Source organism: Mobula birostris, chromosome 5, assembly GCF_030028105.1.
Source record: "Mobula birostris isolate sMobBir1 chromosome 5, sMobBir1.hap1, whole genome shotgun sequence".
Lineage (NCBI taxonomy): Eukaryota > Metazoa > Chordata > Chondrichthyes > Myliobatiformes > Myliobatidae > Mobula > Mobula birostris.
Genome location: NC_092374.1, coordinates 194,738,328 through 194,761,431, shown reverse-complemented (window position 1 = coordinate 194,761,431; position 23,104 = coordinate 194,738,328). Strand labels below are relative to the sequence as shown.

General features: G+C 42.4%; 1 protein-coding gene across 3 annotated transcripts in view; it reads left to right on the top strand.

The window, feature by feature from the left end:
* Positions 1–23,104, top strand: part of LOC140198198 (protein PRRC2A-like) — a 141,108-nt gene that overhangs the window by 40,708 nt on the left and 77,296 nt on the right. For 2 of the 3 annotated variants that reach the window (XM_072259226.1, XM_072259225.1), the window contains exons 6-14: positions 844–987; positions 1,755–1,993; positions 6,582–6,667; positions 9,048–9,187; positions 10,824–10,914; positions 13,614–13,797; positions 17,463–17,558; positions 18,959–19,316; positions 20,244–20,416. In XM_072259226.1, the coding sequence (XP_072115327.1) occupies positions 844–987; positions 1,755–1,993; positions 6,582–6,667; positions 9,048–9,187; positions 10,824–10,914; positions 13,614–13,797; positions 17,463–17,558; positions 18,959–19,316; positions 20,244–20,416 (1,511 nt within the window). The remainder of the gene's footprint in view (positions 1–843; positions 988–1,754; positions 1,994–6,581; positions 6,668–9,047; positions 9,188–10,823; positions 10,915–13,613; positions 13,798–17,462; positions 17,559–18,958; positions 19,317–20,243; positions 20,417–23,104) is intronic. The other variant, XM_072259227.1, reaches the window with a different exon arrangement.

Below are 23,104 nucleotides of genomic sequence, written 5' to 3'. Positions count from 1 at the left end.
GAATAGAGGATACGAAGCAGTAACACCAAAGGATGCTAATTATTCTTGATGATGTAGTTGGCGCTCTCCTAAATGGACGTGATATAGTCACTGCTGTCCTTTAATTGTGGCAAAGGGTTTTATGGGCGTCTCAAAGTACGTCATTACAATAAGACTTAATTACCTTTTATTGATCGGTGGCAGTTTGATCTGTCCCAATCCTGCACATGCTGATGGTGATTAGCAGAATGTGACCCCTCGAAATAGAGCTGCCCTGTCCTTTTGCTCTGGTAGGTGTCGCTGCTGAAGGTGGCCGTGTGCATGCATCGGGCTGTCGGGTCCCGATTTCCATGATGGTGGATCGGCTCTCGGGTTAAAAGGGAGCCTGTTGATTGTTGCGAATGAGCAATTTTATACGAATGTGTAACCCTGAACCTTGCCTGCATTCTGTAAGCGCATTTTAATTCGATGTAGCCAAAAAAAGTGCCACTGTTATGCACCGTTTGTGCTCATTGGAGATCACAGACAGAGCATGAGAGTTTTAGTAGTATATAGATAGAATATACATTGCATCTTTTAAATACAAAGTGCAATGGTTCGATGAGGGTTTTAATTATCCAACTGCTTTATGAAGTGAGTTATGAAGTTAAAGAAATGGAAATAATTGATGTTTCCATCACAATGTGTAGATCACTGAGCAAACGACAGTTGAATAATTATTTGTGTCATAATACTTTTTCTGGAAATGCTGCTTTGAGTGCTTCCAGTTTGAGTAGGGCTGTGAAAGTGTGTCTGCTCGAAGTGGGACTCTGTTTAGGCTCCACTAGAATGTTTTTTTAAATAGAAAATGACATTTGTGCTCAGGTGGAAAGGGATCAAACCAACAGTCGCCATTCTCTCGCGAGGAATTTCCAACCCTGCAAGCGGCTGGAGATCAGGACAAAGTTGGCAGAGAAAGGGACATTGCAGATCAGTCGTATGGGCCCGGACCAAGCCTCCGCCCTCAAAGTAAGTCACTGAATTCTGTGAATTTGTTTTTGATATTTTGTTCAAGATTTTGTGTAATAGTGGCAGGAAAACCTAAATCCAGTTGCTTGTCTTTAGAGGTTACTTGGAATTGATGGCCGTGATCAGGACGTGGAACTGTTATAACATTTTTTTTGTTGTTGAGCTGCACAAGTTGTGATATTTGGGATGGCAACCAAAAGCACCAGGAATCTTTCAGGTAGCATTTAGTCACATGATGCTTGAAGAGAAGTCTTGGCAAGCAGTTCAGTGCAAAGACAAATACGGTTGGGTTTTGACCTAAAGTCTATACGTTAGAGCTCACTGGTCCTTTTTGGGGGAAGAGCTTCGCATAAATATGGTGGAAATTCAGAACCCATTCAAAAGCTTTTGGAGGTATTAATAGCTTCAGAATCAAAATAGCAAAAATTCTTTAGACTTTTGGTATTTTAAGACTATAAAGGGCTTAGGCCCCAGATTTGTTAACAGATATAAAGCACAATAAACTGATAAAGTAATACATTAAAAATGCTGGAGGAATGCAGCAGGTCAGGCAGCATCTATGAAAACGAATGAACGGTCAATGTTTCAGGCAGGGACTCTTCATCTGGACTTGTAAATAGTCTGAATCTCCAGACAAGTAAGACTAGAATTACAGGTACTGCTGCAGGTACCATGCAGTTTGGTATATGGACTTGCACTTGAAGCAATCTGTTACGCTTAAATTCTGTAAGTTGTTTTAACATTTTCACTTTTCTACTCCCTCTTAGATGTGACCAGCTGGAGGGAGGGTGGTGGGCGGAACTTGGGTGCTCCGGGTGTCTCTTTGATCGAGGGGGAAACCAAAGAGCTAAGCCCAGAAGAAGCAGTAAGCTGTATAGCATCCTCAGCCGACCAGAAGGTGCCCCTGAGGATGGCCGAACAACCACCTAGATCAGGGAGCGGTGTGCCACAGCAGGCAGTTCCCCAGCCATACCCTCCACCATACAGGGGGATGATGCCAGCTTTTGTAAGTAATCAAGATCTTGGAGGAAACGTCCTGATTACTGTTAATGCAGATTATCTGGTTGATTTAATAACACTTAATATTTGATGATACATTAACTCATGAAATGCATTGTCTATTAAATGTTCCACGGGCAAATTTGTTAAACCCAGGTGACCTTGGTGGATAGAGTGTATGGTTTGACAAATAGGCTGATCTCTAGCTCTTTCACTGGGTGTGCAGTTAGCATCTTGACGACTAACCTGACTGCAGTGCTCTTGGTATCACAAGAGTAAAACAAGGATGGAAGAATCCATACTGCCATCCAGTGACACCTGAAAGGAGCACTGAAGTCAGGTCATTGTCTTGCTAATACTTTCTCCAGTTAAATGTGAAGAAAGTTGGTTTGAATGAAGGGCTGATGGGTATTTGGCTTTGTGAAGTATTCCACAAAAGCCTTGAAAGATGGAGATGAAATGGGGAAAATCACACTGGTTATTATAAGAACAATTGTAGAAATTGAAGAATCTGTTGTTTTACAAGGATTTGTCCAATTTTCAAAGATTTTGTGTTGTAAAAGAAACATGAGTGTTATTCTTTTGGGTTTACTGACTGGTTGCAGATCTTCATGGATGCCCTGCTGAACAAGGGCATCCATTTTTTGGTTTGAACGTGAAGAGTGTCTGATATTTCCTACTGTGGTGTGCCCAGTGGTTAAACTTCCTTGATAAGCAGCATCATTATTTAACTGCCTGAAGCTTTTCATATTTAATGATAAAGGTGCTGAATGAAAAAATTGCCTCTCAACTCCATAACATTAAGATGGCTATAGATAAGGGTATATGTGGACCTTGAGAGTATGAAAGTGGAGCAAGGCAAATTACAAGAGCATTAGGCAGGAACAAGGGAGAGTTAATTGGGAACAGCTATTTCTGGGTAAATCCACATCTGACATGTGGAAGGTTTTAACACCCTCCAACTGCACAGAGTACAGGACAGTTATATTCCAGTTAGAAAGAAGGACAAGGATGGCAAGGTAAGGGAACCTTGATTGTTGGGAGAGGTAGTGAATTTAGTCGAGAAGAAAACTATGTAAAGCTTAGAGTCAAATGGAGCCTTTGAAGATTATAAACAAGCCTGAAAAGAACATAAGGGAATTGGGAAAGCCAAGAGGGGCCATGTAAAGTCCTTGGCAAGTAGGATTAAAGAGCATCCCAAGTCTTTATATACATCATAAACAACTGGAAAACTGGGGGGGGGGGGGGGGGGGGAGATAGGACTGCTCAATGATAAAGTGGGGGGGGGGGGAACATTTGCTTAAATGTGGAGGATGTGGTTGAGGTCCTAAATGAGTACTTCATCAATATTTACCAAGGAGAAAGATGTGGAGGATAGGGAGATCAGTCCTGAATCTATGATAGTTTGGGCATTTTGAGGTGAGCAGGTAGTGTTGGTTCACTAAGAACATTGATGTGGATAAGTCCCCAGGACCTGATGGGATCTATCTCAGGTTATTGAGATAGGAAGGCAAGAGAAGAGATTGACCGTTATCTTGTGTCCTCTAGCCATCGGTGAAGTCCCGGAGATATGGTGAGTAGCTAATGTTCTTCAATTATTTAGGAAGGGAACCAGGGATAATCCTGGAAACTTGAGACCAGTAAGTCTCATGTCAGTTGTGGGGAAATTACCGGAGAGGATTCTTGGGGGTAAGATTTGACCATTTGGAAGACCATGGCTTTGTATGGAGCAAGTCTTAAAACTTGATTGAGCTCTTTTGATAAAGATCTTTCAGGGGAGATCTGATATTTGGTTTATAAGATTGAGATGGGGTAATTTCAAAGGAGGTGTGAGGGGCAAGTGTTTTTTTTTAAGCTGAGTGGTGGTACCTGGATTGTGCTATTTGGTGGTAGAGGCAGAAAAGTTACTCTTAAGAGATGTTTAGATAGCAAAATGAATATGAGGAAAATGAAAGGATGTGAAAAATGTGTAGGTAAAAGAAATTAGTTTAGTTAGCTATGTAGTTATTTAATTGGTTTGGAACAACATTGTGGGTTGAAAGGCCTGTTCTTTTGCTGTACTCTCCTGTGCTCTATTATGTTCTGTTACCCTGAGCTGTTTAACATCTTCAGTGATTTTAAAGTGTTGGTCAGTTCTGGAACATTTCCAGTACAAAATCAGATGTTACTGGCAGGGTTACTCGGCCAGAGTTGCCAGGAAATCCATAAAGGGGCAGCTGTTGCATTAAGTTCTAACATTAGCCTTCCTGTTGAAGCCTTGGAACCGAACTTGTCTTTTATTAGTTGCAAGGCCAAGCTAGCAGCCTGTAAAAGAATATTAGGCAGGTAAAGCAAGAATGTATTAACTGAGTGGGAGGAAGAAAAGTTGGGCAATTCCTGGTTTTGATTAGAATGGGTGCAGTGGATTTTGATGTTTGAAATACCATATTCATAAGTAATTGGCTATTGCTAAGACTCTTATCACCTGTTGACTGTTCTGTGTGTGAGCCTCAAAGTCAACAAAGCTGCCAGTACAACTGGAGATCATCTTCGTTCTGAAAATCCAATGTTCCATTTCATGTGTGATAGTCACATTTTAAGTAAAATAAAATGAAAGCAAGTTCTGTAAGACCTAGGTGATGACTCTTCAGCTTTGAGCTACACAGTATACAGTGGTATGCAAATGTTTGGACACCCTTGGTCAAAATTTCTATTCCTGTCAATAGTTAATTAAGTGAGTGGAAGATGAACTGATCTCCAAAAGTTAAAGATGAAACATTCATTTCAACATTTTGTGTAAGATTAGTGTATTATTTTTGTTCTCTACAATTTTAGAGTGGGGAAAAAAAAGGAAAGGAGCACCATACAAAAGTTTGGGCACCCCAAGAGATTTGAGCTCTCAGATAACTTTTACCAAGGTCTCAGACCTTAATTAGCTTGTTAGGGCTATGGCTTGTTCACAATCATTGTTAAGAAAGGCGAGGTGATGCAAATTTCAAAGCTTTATAAATACCCTGACTCCTCAAACCTTGTCCCAACAATCAGCAGCCATAGGCGGCTCTAAGCAGCTGCCCAGCACTCTGAAAATTAAAATAAATGATACCTACAAAGCAGGAGGAGGTTATAAGAAGATAGCAAAGCGTTTTCAGGTAGCTGTTTCCTCAGTTCGTAATGTAATTATGAAATAGCAGTTAACAGGAACGGTGGAAGGCCAAGAAAACTTTCCAAGAGAACTGCTCGTAGGATTGCTAGAAAGGCAAATCAAAATCCCTGTTTGAGTGCAAAAGACCTTCAGGAAGATTTAGCAGACTCTTTAGTGGTGGTGCACTGTTCTACTGTGCAGTGACACCTGCACAAATATGACCTTAGTGGAAGAGTAATCAGAAAACCTTTCCTGCGTCCTCACCACAAAATTCAGCATCAGAAGTTTGCAAAGGAACATCTAAATAAGCCTGATGCATTTTGGAAACAAGTCCTGTGGACTGATGAAGTTAAAATAGAACTTTTTGGCCGCAAGGAGCAAAGGTATGTTTGGAGAAAAAAGGGTGCAGAATTTCATGAAAACGCCTCTCCCAACTGGATCGATCATATTTGAGCTTGTGTTGCAGCAGCCAGTGGAACAGACAAGCATCACACCGTCTGTAAAAAAAAAACTGAAGATGAAAAGAGGATGGCTTCTACAACAGGATAATGATCCTAAACACCTCAAAATCCACAATGGGCTACCTCAAGAGGTGTAAGCTGAAGGTTTTGCCATGACTCTCAGTCCCCTGACCTAAACATAATCGAAAATCTGTGGATAGACCTCAAAAGAGCAGTGCATGCAAGATGGCCCAAGTATCTCTCAGAACTAGAAGCCTTTTGCAAGGAAGAATGGGCGAAAATCCCCCAAACAAAAATTGAAAGACTCTTAGCTGGCTACAGAAAGTGTTTACAAGCTGTGATACTTGCCAAAAGGGGTGTTACTAAGTACTGACCATGCAGGGTGCCCAAACTTTTGCTTTGGACCTTTTCCTTTTTTGTTATTTTGAAACTGTAAAAGATGGAAATAAAAATGTAATCTTAAAATATTAAAGAAATGTGTCATCTTTAACTTTATGCCTTTTGGAAATCAGGTAATCTTTTACTCAGCTATTCACAGTAAAAGAAATTTTGACCAGGTGTGTGCCATTGTATGTTAAGTTCATTTCATAACACCTAGATGATGCCTGTTTCAACCTAGCTCTGGAAATGGCATTGCTTTGCCATTGCGCTCAATTCTGATATAGTTAGCTTATGAAAGCTATAGTGTGGTTAGGATTTCAAAGAGCAGAAGGCTCTGATTTTGCTAACGCATTCCTGTGTAAATCAATACCATCAAGAGTAAATTAACTGGTGGATAAAATTGCTATTGTTTACTTGCATATCAGTAATTCAGTTTTAAATGATCTATATCTGATGCAATTTGGAATGTCTGAAACATGACTAGACTGTACAAAAACAAATTATTTTCTTCTGAAGTGCTGCCAAGTTAATGGCTACATTTTATTTAGCTTGAGGGCTTTTATATTTTAAAAAATCTAGTAATTCAACCCCTCCTGATCCTTGTCTGTTCTTTGTATTTCTATTCTCTTCAGATGTATGCTCCATATTGTGGTTTACCGTTTCCAGCACCTTATGGTCCACAGGGATCTTACAGATACCCATCACCCGATGCCAGCAAGTAAGTTTTCTCTGGGCTATCTGACTATAGTAAACACAAGATTCTGCTGACGCTGAAAATCCAGAGCAGCACACAAAATACTGAAGGAACTCTGCAGGTCAGGCAGGATCTGTGGAGTTTCCCCTCCACAGATGCCGCCTGACCTGAGTTCTCCAGCATTTTGTGTGTGTTTTGAGGTTATAGTGAAGTGCAGATAATGGTGGCGTTAAATTTCGTTGCTTTTATGGACTGCATCAGCATTGTCCCGGTGGTAGCTTTCTTGCATCTGTTCTAGAAAATTAGTTTCAATCCCCAGTAAGAGAAACTAGCAACTAGCCATGATGAACTTTATAACTGAGGTACTGCATTGTATCCAAAACTTGTTAAACCATGGTGTTACGCCCCATCATAAATATGTCACAATTTGAACAACATGGGAGTTTTTCCAGTCTCAAAATAAAATGGTCATCTGATCTCACTACTGTTTTTTTTTCAGTCTTCTGTTTATGCATCAAGTTTCAGTCATCATAAGTCCCAAAGTTCCAGTTACACCATAGTTGTACAGAACAGAAACTGGCCTTTTGGCCCAAATGTACTGAAAAGTGTCTTCATTAGTATTCTGATATCAGATGTCTTATTATATGTACATAAGATACAACGTTAAATTAGTAGAATCAATTTTTGGGGCTGGGAGGAGGGGGGAAAGAATTGGAATTTATATCTTTGCAAATTGGTAGGACCTTTAATAAAGTCAATAAGAATAGTTGGAAAGGCAAATGTCTGCAATTCAAATAAAATGACAACACAAAACACCAGTAATATATTTTAAATTGCTGGAGGGCTTTTTTAAATATAAAACCTTATCTGCCCTTCAGAAGTCTGGGCATAAATGAGTGAAGTGCAGTCACTGTTCTTTTGCAGTGTTGTAGTGAATGGGTGTAACAAGATAGCATTCCAACCTTGATTTCGTAATGAGTTGTCAGGATTGCCCGCTTCTCAGTATCTCTCATGTCTGTTTCCACGTATACTGCTTTAGCCTGAGTTTTCCACAATAAAGTTGGCAATGTTGAATTTCTCCCACTGTTAATCTGTACTGTCTGATTCTGCATCCTTCTTCGAGCCCAGCATCAGGCTGAGCTTCTGAGGTATCGCTGAGAAATCTTTCCACTGAGTCTGTCAGAGCCTGATGCTAGTTTGATGACTTCATCCATTTCAGTGGAGAGGACTGGGTATGTTGGGAGAGAAGCACTATTCAGGTCACTTGCATATTCAATTAACTATTGTTTTTTTTTAGAAAAATTTAAACAAATGAAGGAGTTTTACTTTTCAAATGGAACAGTCAGACTCAACTTTGGCAGCAGTTTATCCTGAGTGTCCTGCACTACCCAAGCCTTTTCTGATCTGAGCTGACCACCTTGAATGTTCATTGCAGGTGATCCACTTATGAGACCCGAGTTTCCTGGGGAGGCAACTGTTTGAAAATTTCAGATTATATCTTTTCCATACTTTTGACTGAGTTCATTTGGCTGAGGGATCTATAATGCAGAAATCCTTAGTCATGTACTGGTGGTCATGCTTCGTGCAAGTGTTGTGGGTTAATTCTTCATTGCTTGTGTGACTGGTCTTCTAAACGAGCTAGGCAACCCGTGACCACATGTCGTGGTTGAGCCATTTCAATCCTAGGTTCAGTTTCTTGCATCTGTACCCTAGGTCATTTATAGTGCAGCTGACAGGTTGGGGCAGAAGTTCATCTTCAACTGACTAGTTTGCATGTAAGTGTGAGAACAAGAAATGAGAGCAGATCATATGATCTTAACCCTACTGGTCTATTCAGTAAGGTCCTTTCTGATGCCTTGCATCTTCCTGAGAAATCCAATAACTGATTTCCCCTATAGTTTAAAAGTCCATCTGCCTTAACCATGAATGTTCCCAGTGGCTGCCATCTACAGTTACTCCAAACTAGAAAATTTCAAAAAATTTACAAGTTTTGGAGAATGAGGTGTTCTTCATCTCAGCCTTGAAGGGGAACTTCTTACATGCCTAATGGAAGATTCTCAGCCAAGGGGAATCTAATATCGATCCTGTCAAGTCTGCTCAGATGTTGTATTTTGATGAGATAATTTTTCATTCTTTTAATAAATGCAAGTGAGTTTATAAAGGTCTTGGTTTTTGATATACTTGCAACAGAATAGCCTGACATTAACCTCACTTTTATCCCCAGATGTGAATCTTGATTGATAGATACTTAGTTGAGAAAATTGGTAATTTGTGATAAATGTTTGGTATTTCTGAGCAAGCAAAATAAAGGGAGAAAACAAAGGTACAAGCTGAATCCTGAAAGCATCATGTTTATCTCATGGTGGTCTTGCCTATAAAATGCTCCATCTGCTCTTCTGCACAGGTTTCCTCGTGTTCCTGCTCCTCGATTGCCTCAGCATCCAACACGGATGTCCGAAGCAATGAAACGACCCTCCATCCTCAAACAGGACGACTTGAAAGAGTTTGATGAGCTTGAAAATGAGACTGATGATGGATGGGCAGGTAAAGCTCTGAACAACTGAAAGGAAGTTCAGTTACTACCTTCTGCAGGATATCTTGGTCTCCCCTGCTAGTCGTATATTAAAATCATAGTCCTGGCTGTGACACACATTTACCCAGCTTGTTATTGAGAATTGATGTCAACCATAATCTACTAAAGTCCTTCAAATAAATTTAATTAAAAAGATATGCCATTTTCAAACTGATTCTACTGGGTATTTTAATGCTCTTTTACTTCCCTCTTGACCTCAGCCTAAGAATTTTAGCTGTGTGGTCGAACTTGCATTTTCTTTAGCCGCTGGTTCTTTCTCCACCCTGATTCCCATCATTGCATTTAAAAATGAAAATTGAAGTTATATTGATTTGAGAGTATATGATTTTAGTGGTTGCCACACTTTCACATTTGACTTGAGAAACTAAATTAGTGGCTCACTTTCACATGTATCAGCACACAGTGAGCTGTGCTAAAAGGTAAGCCCATCAGAAGCTGATAATAGCTTAAGAGCAAAGTAACTTCTTTAACAGTGCTACTGGACATACTGAATTTCATGAAGGTTATTGGCATTGTGGATAGTGTAGAAGGCTGTTGTAGGTTGTAACAAGACGTTGATAGGATATAGAGCTGGGCTGAGAAGTGGCAAAAGGAGCTCAATCCAGTGAAGTATGAACCAATATGCTTTGAAAGATCGAATTTCAAAGCAGATTACAAGGTTATTGGCAGGAGTCTTGGTGTGGAAGAATAGAGGGATCTTGGATCCACTTAGATTCCTTAAAGTTGCTGCGCAGGTTGGTAGGGTGATTGTGAAGGCATATGGTGTGTTGGCATTCATTACTTGGGGGGAGGCGGGATTGAATTCAAGAGCTGCGAGGTAATGTTGCAGCTCTATAAAACTGGTTAGACCACTCTTGGGGTATAGTGTTCAGTTCTAGTCGTGGAGGATTTAGAGGACGTGGAGATGTCTCAGGTGATATCTGGATTAGGTAGCATCTCTTATGAGGAAAGGTTGAGCAAACTAGGGCTTTTCTCTTTGCAGTGAAGGACGACGAGCTGATTTGATAAAGTGGACCACCAGTGCCTTTTTCCCCAGGGTGGAAATGCCTATTACAAGAGGGCATAATTTTAAAGTAACTGGAGGAAAGTAAATGGGGTTGTCATTTTTTTAAAACTGTATTAAGTGCATAAAACTGTATTAACTGCCGGGTATGTTGGTAGAGACCCTTGGATAATTATGTAGATGAAAGACTGAAGAACTATGTGGGAAAGGGTTAGTTTGATCTTGGGGTAGCTTAAAAGGTTGTCACAGCATTGTGGGCTGAAAGGTCTGTACTGTTCTGTGTTTAATTACAAAGCTGTAATATCACCCATTGTACTTGGGAATACTTAGAAAATTTGCACAGTGCTGGTGTGAGGTTCTGGGAAAGGTAATGTCATGGAATTTCAGCTACAAGGGCTAGATAAAATGTTCCTTGAATATTATCATAGTGTGAACTTCAGCATGACCGGAAATTCGTTCTTCATATAACTCATTGTAGAGTGCCTTGTTTATTAAATGGGAAGAAAGATGAGCAGCTGGGCATTGGGCTAAGACTGACAATTCTGCTTATTTCACTTAATTCCTGTACACCTTTACTTTCACAGGGGCACACGAGGAAATAGACTACACTGAAAAGTTAAAGTTCAGTGATGATGAAGACGATGATGATGCAGAAAAGGGAAAATCTGATAACTGGTCAGTGTGCCAAAACATTAGTCATCCAACCATTTTTTTAAAAAGCATTGAATCTAGAGGAATAGCTTCTTAACACTGATCTGTTGCATCTCCTCTTCAGTGCCAGTTTCCCCACCATGCCCCTCAAATTTCCCGCCTTTTAAACACTTATCTGTTTTTACTTGAAATACAACACATCCACATGATCTAGCCTTCACAACTAAGCAGGTTAGAATTTCAGCGATTCACGCACCCTCTGAGAAATAGTTCCTGTGCACTTCAGTTTAAAATGATTACATCCCCTGGTTTGAGATTCTCCAGTAGTTGAAATATCTTTCGGTCTACATGCTTGGGATCTTATTCTTGATGAGTAAGGGCTTCAAAGGTTACAGAGAGAAGACAGGAGAATGGGATTGAGAGGATAATAAATCAGCAATGATCGAATAGCAGAGAACACTTGACAGGCTGAATTGCCTAATTCTGCTCCTGTGTCTCCTGAATTGTATATTTCGGGAAGATTGTTCTTTTAAACTCCCTAAGATGGTTTATTTTCCGTTGAACTGTAGTTTGTTGGGTACTAGATGTAATACAAGCTACACATATAAAATATCTCTACTTCACAAAAATATTTGCTCAATGTATTGTTGTAGTTGGCTAAATGAAGCAAGGTTGTCAGACTCAAGCATAGACTGTAAATGCTGGAACGTGGAGCAACTCGGTGGGTCAGACAATATCTGTAAGTGTGTGCAGGGAAGAATTGTCAATGCTTCTAGTTGAAATCCTGTGTTCGTAGTGGAATGGGGATAGTAGCTAATACAGAGAACCCTTTAATGGTGAGATTGGGGTCCCGAAGTGTTTGGGAAACCAGAAAGGATTGAAAGATGCCAAGCATAGTGAACCAGGAAGATGTTGGAGATGAGCAGGTGGATGATGGATGGAGGCAAACAAAGGCAGATGAGACAGCTGAGGGGGTATGAAGCTGGGGAATCTGAAAAGCATGCAAGTTACTAATGGGAACCATTAGGGGAGAGCTTGAAAGGTAGATGGAACCAGATCCAGATGGAAGCGAGGGAGAGCCAGTAGAAAGTGAATCGGAACCAAAAGGAGATGCCACAAAAATAGATGGAGATCTGGAAATGGGAGGTATGGAAAAGGGGGCAAAAAGGAAGGACTGATGGGAAAATTTAAAGTTTTTTGGGGGGGGGGTAGAAATGTGTCTGAGATGAGGGTTACTTGAAATTGGAAAATTTAGTGTTCATTTCGGTCATAAGCTACCCAGATGAAAGACAACTTGTTCCTTTGGTTTGCAATTGGCTTCACCCTGGCAGTGGAGAAGGCAGAGGATGGACACGTTTGGTGTGGGAATGGGAATTGAAATAGCTTTCATATAGGAACTTGAGAACACTATTACAGACAAAGCATTTGTGCTCTGCAGATCAGTCGCCTAGTCTGCACTTGGTCTTGCCAGTGTGGAGGATGGTACATTTATTATAACACACAAAATGCTGGAGGAACTCGGCAGGCCAGGCAGCATGTATGGAAAAGAGTAAACAGTGGACATCTTGGGCTGAGACCCTTCATTGGGACATTAATCTTAGCTGCACTTTTTGTGTCCCTAGAAGATGATGAGAAAGGAAGTGTTAGAACACGTGTTTGCCTCCAGATTGTGGGGGTCAAGGAGGGATGAGTGAACCAGGAAAAATGGAGGGAGTGGTCTCTGCAGAAGGCAGAAAGGGGTGGGGAAGTGATGTAGTTCAAGCAAAAAAGCAAAACAAAAGGTTCATGATGGATCTCATTACATCTGGTGAAAATGATAAGGTACCATGCGTTGGATGCAGAGGCTGGTGTCGTGAAAGGTGAGGACTATTAGAGCTCTATTTCTGTTATGTCTGAAGGGAGGTGAATTCGGAGCAGAAATCCAGGAAATGTAATGAGAGGGCTGTGTTATCCACAGTAAGAGAGAAGCAGTGTTTTTTTGCTGGATGAGAGTTGGTGGAAGTTTGTTGTCTGGTTTTGCGCAGAAGGAAATGACAAGCTTTAAGGCTGTTGAGGGGAAACAAGGCATCATGGTTAAAAATAGGCAGGAGGGGCCAGGAAATTGGAAGCTGTCAGAATGTCCCAGATGTAAGTGATGAAAGAACTGAACAAAAGGATACCATATTCAGTCAAGGTATGAGATGTTGAGTGGAGCAAGAATAAGCAAAAATAATGGGTGTAGCAAGTTGGTCCTGTTTGTGGATCTTGGGTAAGAGATTGAAATAAGAATTGTGGATTTGGGGTACTCACGTTGGACAATATGCCAAGTTCTGGGACTTTTGAGGAAGATTGTAGTCTTTTGTTCATTGAGGTCGTGGAAGGTTATGAAAGAGTTGTCTAGATGTCATATTAAGTAGTCAAACTTTACAGAAGTTATTTACTTGCTATTTGCTATCTATTTTTGTTTGCGCAAATGCAGTATATTGGTTCTCAATCTGCTTTGTGTATCATCAGGGAATTCAGTTCTCTGTATATTCTCCAGCCATTTAGTTCTTTGTGATTTATTGCTGCCACTGCAAATTGTTTCTCTTCATATCCTTATTCCAGCAATTTTGCTGCTTTCTTCTGTTTTATGGACTTTCTGTTATTGTATCGATCTGATTTATATGGACTTGTTATTACAGTTGTCTTAATGCAAAAATATAAAGTCTGTAGGTAACATAGGTAAATCTTCTTCTGTAAAGGGACGGCCAGCTCAATCGCCCTGAAAGGCAAGAGTTGCGCAATTCTGAGCACAGGAAGGAGACCTCATCGGAGGAACATCCGTCTGTCAAGGCAACCAGGAGTGAAGGTGCAGCCCCTGCTTCATCAGAGCTGGGCCCACCCCCTAGAGTTCCTACCAATTGGGGTCCTGCTGTGGATTACCAGGTATAGAGCAAGACAATAAATGTAGTTTATTACCTGTGAGTGTGTTGAGGCATGTCACTGTCTGATCTGGAAGAATTTGGTACCTGCTGGTGAAGTTGTACAGAATGAGCTAAGTAGCCATGGATGTTGAGTTTACCATTCCCTCTGCACACTAATAAACTGCTTGGGTATAAATTTAAACCCAAATCAACCAAGGCTCATATAAACCAGATCCAAGTTCAAGGATTGTTATTCAAGCAAGACTTTCATTGCACGTGCACATGTTCTTGTGCTTATACTTAACTTTGACTTGTGTTTATTTTTATGTGTCGCCTGACACAAACAGTGCCATAAGTATAATAGACTTGTTATTTCCCAGAATCTCATCGTACGGTCACTTGTACAAGAACATTGATGGATTGTATCCAAATTTTGAAACTTTATCCCATGTGGAACCTAAGCCTGTTCCTTTATTCCTTTATTATTCCCCTCCCCAGTTGTCTGGTGCAGAGATCACCTAAGCCAGAGTTATATACCCCGAGAGCAATGGGTCTAGATGGGGTGGAGTTTGTTAGGTGTGGTCAGGAAGGTTTCTTGACACAATATGTAGATAAGCCTACAAGAGGAGAGGTTGTACTTGATTTAGTATTGGGAAATGAACCTGGTCAGGTGTCAGATCTCTCAGCAGGAGAGCATTTTGGAGATAGTGATCATAATTCTATCTCCTTTACAATAGCATCGGAGAGAGAGGAACAGACAAGTTAGAAAAGCATTTAATTGGAGTAAGGGGAGTTATGAGGCTATCAGGCAGGAAACTGGAAGCTTAAATTGGGAACAGATGTTCTCAGAGAAAAGTATGGAAGAAATGTGGCTAATGTTCAGAGGATATTTGCATTGAGTTCTGCGGTACGTTCCAATGAGACAGGGAAGTTATGGTAGGGTACAGGAACTGTGGTGTACAAAGGCTGTAATAAATCTAGTCAAGAAAAAAAAGGTTCAGAGAGCTAGGTAATGTTAGAGATGTAGAAGATTATACAACTAACGGGAAGGAGCTAAAGAAGGAAATGAGAGCCAGAAGGGGCCATGAGAAGGCCTTGGTGGGCAGGATTAAGGAAAACCCCAAGGCATTCTACAAGTATGTGAAGAGCAAGAGGATAAGACGTGAAAGAATAGACCTATCAAGTGTGACAGTGGGAAAGTGTGTATGGGACCGGAGTAAATAGCAGAGGTACTTAATGAATACTTCGGTATTCAATTTGGAAAAGAATCTTGGTGATAGTAGTGATGACTTGCAGCAGACTGAAAATCTTGAGCAAGTAGATATTAAGAAAGAGGACGTGCTGGAGCTTTTGGAAAGCATCAAGTTGGATAAGTCGCCGGGACCAGATGAGATGTACCCCAGGCTACTGTGGGAGGCGAAGGAGGAGATTGCTGAGCCTCTGGCGATGATCATCAATGGGGACGGGAGAGGTTCCAGACGATTGGAGGGTTGTGGATATGGTTCCTTTATTCAAGAAAGGGAGTAGAGATTGCCCAGGAAATTATAGACCAGTGAGTCTGACTTCAGTGGTTGGTAAGTTGATGGAGAAGATCCTAAGAGGCAGGATTTATGAACATTTGGAGAGGTATAATATGATTAGGAATAGTCAGCATGGCTTTGTCAAGGGCAGGTCGTGCCCTACGAGCCTGATTGAATTTGAGGATGTGACTAAACACATTGAAGAAGGAAGAGCAGTAGATGTAGTGTATATGGACTTCAACAAGGCATTTGATAAGGTACCCCATGCAAGGCTGATTGAGAAAGTAAGGAGGCATGGGATCCAAGGGGACATTGCTTTTTGGATCCAGAACTGGCTTCCCACAGAAGGCAAAGATTGGTTGTAGACGGGTCATATTCTTCATGGAGGCTGGTGACCAGTGGTGTGCCTCAGGGATCTGTTCTGGGACCCTTACTCTTTGTAATTTTTATAAATGACCTGGATGAGGAAGTGGAGGGATTGGTTAGTAAGTTTGCTGATGACACAAAGGTTGGAGGTGTTGTGGATAGTGTGGAGGGCTGTCAGAGGTTACAGCGGGACATTGATAGGATGCAAAACTGGGCTGAGAAGTGGCAGATGGAGTTCAACCTAGATAAGTGTGAAGTAGTTTGTATTGGTAGGTCAAATATGATGGCAGAATATAGTATTAATGGTAAGACTCTTGGCAGTGTGGAGGATCAGATGGATCTTGGGGTGCGCGTCTATAGGACGCCCAAAGCAGCTGCGCAGGTTGACTCTGTGGTTAAGAAGGTGTATGGTGTATTGGCCTTCATCAATCGTGGAATTGAATGTAGGAACCGAGAGGTAATGTTGCAGCTATATAGTACCCTGGTCAGATCCCACTTGGAGCACTGTGCTCAGTTCTGGTCGCCTTACTACAGGAAGGATGTGGAAGCCATAAAAAGGGTGCAGAGATTTACGAGGATGTTGCCTGGATTGGGGAGCATGCCTTATGAAAACAGATTGAGTGAACTTGGCCCCCTCTCCTTGGAGCGACGCAGGATGAGAGGTGACCTGATAGAGGTGTATAAGATGATGAGAGGCATTGATTGTGTGGATAGTCAGAGGCTTTTTCCCAGGGCTGAAATGGTTGCCACAAGAGGACACAGGTTTAAGGTGCTGGGGAGTAAGTGCAGAGGAGATGTCAGGGATAAGTTTTTGACTCAGAGTGGTGAGTGCGTGGAATGGGCTGCCGGCAACAGTGGTGGAGGGGGGACACGATCGGGTCTTTTAAGAGACATTTAGATAGGTACATTGAGCTTGGAAAAATAGAGGGCTATGGGTAAGCCTAGTAATTTCTAAGGTAGGAACATGTTCGGCACAACTTTGTGGGCCGAAGGGCCTGTGTTGTGCTGTAGGTTTTCTATGTTTCTATATATCTTTTCTATTATGTCAATTCCTTCCTTCTCTCTCACCCCCCCCCCCCCCCCCCCCCCCCAGGCAGCTGGAAACAAGCCCTCTAAGAGCGATCCTTTGCTTGGAGAGATGCTGATTCACAGGGCCTGCATTCACAGTACCCAGGACTTTTATTCAGACCCATCAGGACTCAACCTCTGCACATACTTCTCTGCCCTCCCATTTACCTAAACTAGGGATAACCCATAGCAAACAATAGGAATTGTGCAGATGCTGGAAATTCAAGCAACACACATCAAAGTTGCTGGTGAACGCACGAAGGGTCTCGGCCTGAAACGTCGACTGTACTTCTTCCTAGAGATGCTGCCTGGCCTTCTGCATTCACAAGCAACTTTGATGTGTGTTGCATAACCTATAGCACAGGCCTTTGGGATTTGGGAGGAAACCCATGCTGATGAAAATAAATAATTATAAACAGTATTTGTTTCTGTGATACTTCTGGCCTTGGTATCTTCAGATATCTAATGACCTTTGCCCTAATTGAGCTGGGAGTGTTGTGTGATGTGGATCGGTTTGGTTCTAGCATTGTGTATTTAAAAGTGCAAAGGGTTTCATTTACAGCAATGTCACTGGGGGGAGATGATTATGAAAAGTGATGCTGTGGTAGTTTAATATGTTACCTATTTTGATATCTACTAATGATTTTTTTTCCTTTCATTTCGTTCCAATGCCTGCTACTGGGCTGAAAAGATATATCCGAACATGTTAATTTCAGTAACTCTGTCTTTTTAGGGTCGAAGAACAGGCATGGGCTTGTCCCATCAGCATCAGGTTACTCAAGGGCTGTACAGCATCTTCAGGCAGGCCTCTTCCCTCAGCATGCACCAGGTTTGTAGGGCTAGCAGTAGGTTAAGACGAGACCGGCTTAGATCAAGTTTTACCAAGGTGTATCTCAGATTTAAAATTTAAAAGTGACTTTTAAATAACTTTGTGACAGACAGGTCCTATGTCCAGATAAGATTTAAGAAACTGCTCAAGATCTGTATTACGAAGCAGGGCATCTTGAGAATTTTGTGAATGGGAGCCAGGTAGAAAACTTCCTGGGAGATACAAGAGTATGCAGAAGTGTTGTGGTCTCTTTATGCTTTTACATCAGGCTGCCTCACAGGTCAAGGGATTACAGCCTCAGTGGCTGTATAGCAGAGACTTGAAGCCAATGAAAAGAGTGATGGGGACTGTAGATTCAGACTTCCACACAAGTCTACCTGAACCTGCACGGCCCCTGGAAAGTGCAGGATAATAAACAGGCCAAAAAATATTATTTTGAAACTTTTAAAAATCTTTCGCTCCACCTTTCTCCCCAACATGAGATTCTGCAGATGCTAGAAATCTCAAACAACATGCAGAAGAATTTTGGAGAAGCTCGGCAGGTCAGGCAGCATCTATGGAATGGAATAAACAGTCAACTTTTTGGCAGGACTGGAAAGGAAGGGGCCAGAATCCTATCAGATTCCTCCTCCTCCATCCCTTTTCTGTTTCCACCTATCCTTCTTGCATCATCCCAGCTCCCCCACCCACCTTGCACCTCACTTGGCCTCACCTATCACCTGCCAGCCTGTGCTCCCCCCATACATAATCCTAGCTTCTTTTGCCTTCCTTTCCAGTCCAGGTGAAAGGTCTCAGCCTGAAACATCAACTGGTTATTTCCTTCCATAGATGCTGCCTGACTTGCTGAGTTCCTACAGCATTCTGTGTGTGACTCTCCTCATACTCTTCCCTGACATCAGTTGCCTAGCTCTATTAATACCTTTTCCTTTCAAAATAGTTTTTTTTTTCTAAAGGCATATTATGTAGATTCTCTTGATTCCATATTTATCCCGGAGACAGGGACATATTTGGTGTGACTCAGTAGTCAAGATCAGCATTGCAGATACCCTATTTTTAATTTGCCCAATGGACTGAAAATGGCCAAGCTGCTTTGTGCAACTCCCCTGTGTTCCGATGTCCAGATCACACCAGGAACGTTTGCTCCCCTTGGTTGAACAGCCTTTTGTGTGCCAGCATATCCTGATCCGTTTCTGCAGTTCCTAATTTATAGTACAAGTTTGCTGCTCTGCCATATTAGCCGTCTATGTTAAGCTGGAGTTTTAATACCAAGCCTGTTGGGGGTGGGCCCTATATGTATAATACTGCAGCAGTGCATTTGAAATCTACCTCTGTCCTTCTGTGTAGATGCCTGTAATTTGAACTGGAGCCTTCAACTCATCCCCCTTCTTTCCCACTAACAGGATGCAGCCCCCCAGGACAAACCTGGTCCTGCCCTGGCTACTCAGAAGGCACCAGTAGGTGAAGATGAAGACGAGGCCTGGCGCCAGCGACGCAAACAGTCCTCCTCGGAGATCTCAGCTGCCGTAGAGCGGGCACGGAAGCGGCGTGAGGAAGAGGAGCGCCGCATGCAGGAGGAGCGGCGGGCTGCCTGCGCTGAGAAGCTGAAGCGCCTGGACGAGAAGTTCGGGGCCTCTGAGAAGCGGCAGAAGTCTGAGCAAGAGAAAGAGGAGGCATCAGAGGGAAAGGAGAATGAGGAGCCAGTCGGCTCCAACAAACGTCAGAGAACAGCCAGCAGCAGCAGCTTTGAGATGGCACAGGGTATATATCTCTTGTCAGTCCCTGGGTAAACTTGCTTTCTGGTTTTCCTTAATCCACCATGTTCCAATTCTTGCGCCCCCACCCCCAAACTGGGTGCACGAGTGTAACTCTGCTGGTGTTCAGTTGAAGTGCATTCAAATGGTTTGTGGACTCCGCTCGTTCTCCCCTACCCCGCTTCTCCCACTGAGAATTGGTTGCTGCATTAGGAGCAGATCAACCTCGTGTGTGTTTTATAGTTTATTTATATTTAAAAAAATAAAAGGATTTATCCAGGAGCTTAGTTCTTTTATGTATGTCATCTTGTTGCAGTGATATTAATCTGTTGGAGTATTTCCAGAGGCTGAGGGGAGATCTGATAAAGGTTTAAGATTGAGAGGCAGAAATAGAATAGACAGGAAGTATGTTTCCCAGGGTTGAAATGTCTAATACCAGAGGGCATGCATTGAAGGTGAGAGAAGGTAGATTCATGGGGGATGTGAAGGGTAAGTTTTTTTTTACTCAGTGGTGGATGCCCAGTATGGTAACAGAGGCAAATACATTGGAGGCTTTTAAGAGGCATTTGGATAGGTACACGGATGAAAGGAAGATGGAGGGATATGGACATTTTGTGGGTAGGAGGGACTAGTGTTTGGGTGTTTTTGCTGCTTATTTCGGACTGCTCTGATCTGTATATTTTGACAGGCTTTACCATTGCCCACACCCCTATTCCATGCATTCATTCAGCCTTAGATATTCAGTGCACCTCTCTAATGGTGGTGAGGGGGCCACCTCATAACTGCAGCAGTAAAGGTTCTCCACATTGCTATTGGGCAGATGAGTAAAGACTGGTTGCGAGTCTGAGACTTGCCTGATCGAGCTGAAAATAATGAACAGAGGGAATTCAGTTAAATACTAATTGAGCTGCATTTTGTTTTTCATCTTCTCCAGCTGATCCCCCGCCTCCCCCTGAAAAAGAAACCATTGAAGTGAAAGAGGAGACGGGAGTGGTGAGAGTTGAGTCGAAAGTAGAAGTGGTGGTTCCAGGGCGGCAGATGCAGACTTCACAGGGGTACTCTAAATACCAGAAGTCATTGCCACCCAGGTTTCAAAGACAGCAGCAGGTAAGCTTTGTGGTCAAGTCATCGCTGGTACATTTCTTCCATCCCGAAGTACATCACCCAGTGATCACTTTGAACTGTTGTTAGTTGAATTGCTTTTGAAAAGCATGCACAGAAAAACAAACATCTGTTTAGTTTCTTTGATCTCAGCATGCTTAATATAAAAAAAAGTATTGTAGGAGTACCGCCACACACTTATATGCCTGACAAATAGCTGGAGGAACTCGGGGCAGGCAGCATCTGTGGAGTGCGCTGCACAGACGGCGTTTTGTGTTGAGACCCTTCTTTAATAGCTTCATGTATTGGCCAGAAAGGACGTGATTGAATGCCATCATGTTTTTTAAATTGTAATTGTATGCAGTCTATGATTTGACTATAAATTACATACAATGCTGGTGTGGGCACGTGGCCAAGTGGTTAAGGCATTCGACTAGCGATCTGAAGGTCGTTAGTTCGAGCCACAGCCAAGGCAGCATGTTGGGTCCTTGAGCAAGGCACTTAATCACACGGTGCTCTGTGACGACACTGGTGCCAAGCTGTATTTGCCCTTGCCCTTCCGGTGTCTTGGAGAGGGGAGACTTGCAGCATGGGCAACTGCTGGTCTTCCATACAACCTTGTCCAGGCCTGCGCCCTGGAGAGTGAAGACCTTCCAGGCACAGATTCATGGTCTCGCAAGACTAACGGATGCCTTTACATACAATGCTGTAACTTCCTCTTCTGCGTATTGCGTTTTTCAAGAGAAATAGTCCCACTTTGCTTTGGAGGTATTTGATAGGCTTTATCAAGGATACTGTGCTTGGTAGAGGCAGTTTTTTTTTTAATAGACTGGGTCCACATGAAGGGCTATATTTCCTACCACAGATACTACCTTGCCCACAGAGTTCCTCCAGCAGTTTGGGTTTTTTACTCCATACTGCAGTATTTGCAGTCAGTTGTATCTCCAGACTCTGGTTGCTTGCAATAAGGTACACTGTTCTGAGAGGTGCTTCTAACCATGGCATACTGTTGTCAGGATTGTATGTAGGTGATAGCTCAGTGGGGAGACATTTCATATGTATTTAGCCAAAATCTGCAGGTTCAGTGGAAGTTACAGGGGTGAAGGTGATAGAACATAGAACAGTACAGCAAAGTACAGGTGCTTTGACCCGTAATGTTGCACTGACTGTTTAACCTACGTTTAACCCTGCCTTTCTTCATTTTTCTGTCATCCATGTGTCTTACATTCTTTAAGGTAGCTGCCAGTGCTGGCACTCAAACCCACCACTCTGCATTTAAAAAAACAACTTGCCTTTGATACTCTCCTCATTCATTCCTCCAATCTCCTTAAAAATTATGACCTCTCATATAAACTATTTCTGGGGGAAAAAGCCTCTGGCTGTCTACTCAATCTGTTCCTCTTACCATCTTGTTCACCTTTATCAAGTCACCTCTCATTCCCCTTTGCTCATATCAGAAAGCTGTAGAATATTTAAATTCTCTGCTTGCCTTGATCCAAAGCGTAGCTGGTTTCTCTTCCCACAGAAGCTGCTTAACTGGCTGAGGTCTCTTGGCACTTTCTGCTTTTGATCAAAGTTGTATCTGATTTTATAACTGGAGTCCTTGAGAAGTGGGTCCATGGGTTGTGGGAACAGTTCAGTGATAGGGTGAGTGAAGTTGAGTGAGATCAGCCTTTCTGACTCAAGAGCCTGATGATTGAGGATGTTCCTGAACTTGGTGGCTTATGTCCTGAGGCTCCTGTACCACCTTCTTGGTGGCAGCAGTGTGAAGAGAGCATGGCTTGGATGGTGGGGGCCCTTGATGGATGCTGCTTTCCTGTAGCAGCACTCCATGTAGATGTACCCAATGGTGGGGAGGGTTTTATCCATGATGGGCTGGGCTGTATGCACTACTTTTTGTAGGTGTTTCTATACCAAGCCATGATGCAACCAGCTTGAAAGGTGTACTTTCCACCACACATCTATAGAAGTTTGTCAAGCTTTTAGATGACATGCTGAATAAACAGATTTCTAAGAGTGTAGAAATGCTGCCACGCTTTCTTCATAATGGCACTTGCGTGGTGGACCTGGGACAGATCATCTGAAATGATAACTCCAAGGAATTTAGTTGCTGACCCTCTCTAGTTCTGATCCCCTGTTGAGGACTGGCTCATGGACCTCTGGTTTCCTCCTCCTGAAGTCAATAATCAGCTCCTTGGTCTTGCTGATGTTGAGTGAGAGGTTGTTGTATGGCACCACTCAGCCAGATTTTCAATCTCTGTCCTATGTACCGATTTATCAGCACCTTTGATTTGGCCAATGATAATGTCATCAGCAAACTGGCATAAATATAAAGCAAGTATAATAGGAGGCTAAGCACACAACCTTGTGGTTCATCTGTGTTGGTGGAGATTGTAGAGGAGATGGTGTTGCCAATCCGAGCTGTCTGAGGTCTGCAAGTAAGGAAATTGTGGATCCAGTTGTACAAGGATGTATTGAGGCCAAGGTCTTGAAGCTTATTGATTCACTTTCAGAGGATGATAGTATTGAATGCCGAGCATCCTGACTTGTGCATCTTTGCTGTCCAGATCTTTCAGGGTGTCCTGAAGAAACTGTGAAATGCCATGTGCTGTTGACCTGTTATGCCAGTAGGCAAATTGGAATGCATCCAAGTCACGTCTCAGGCAGGAGTTGATATATTTCATCAGCAGCCTT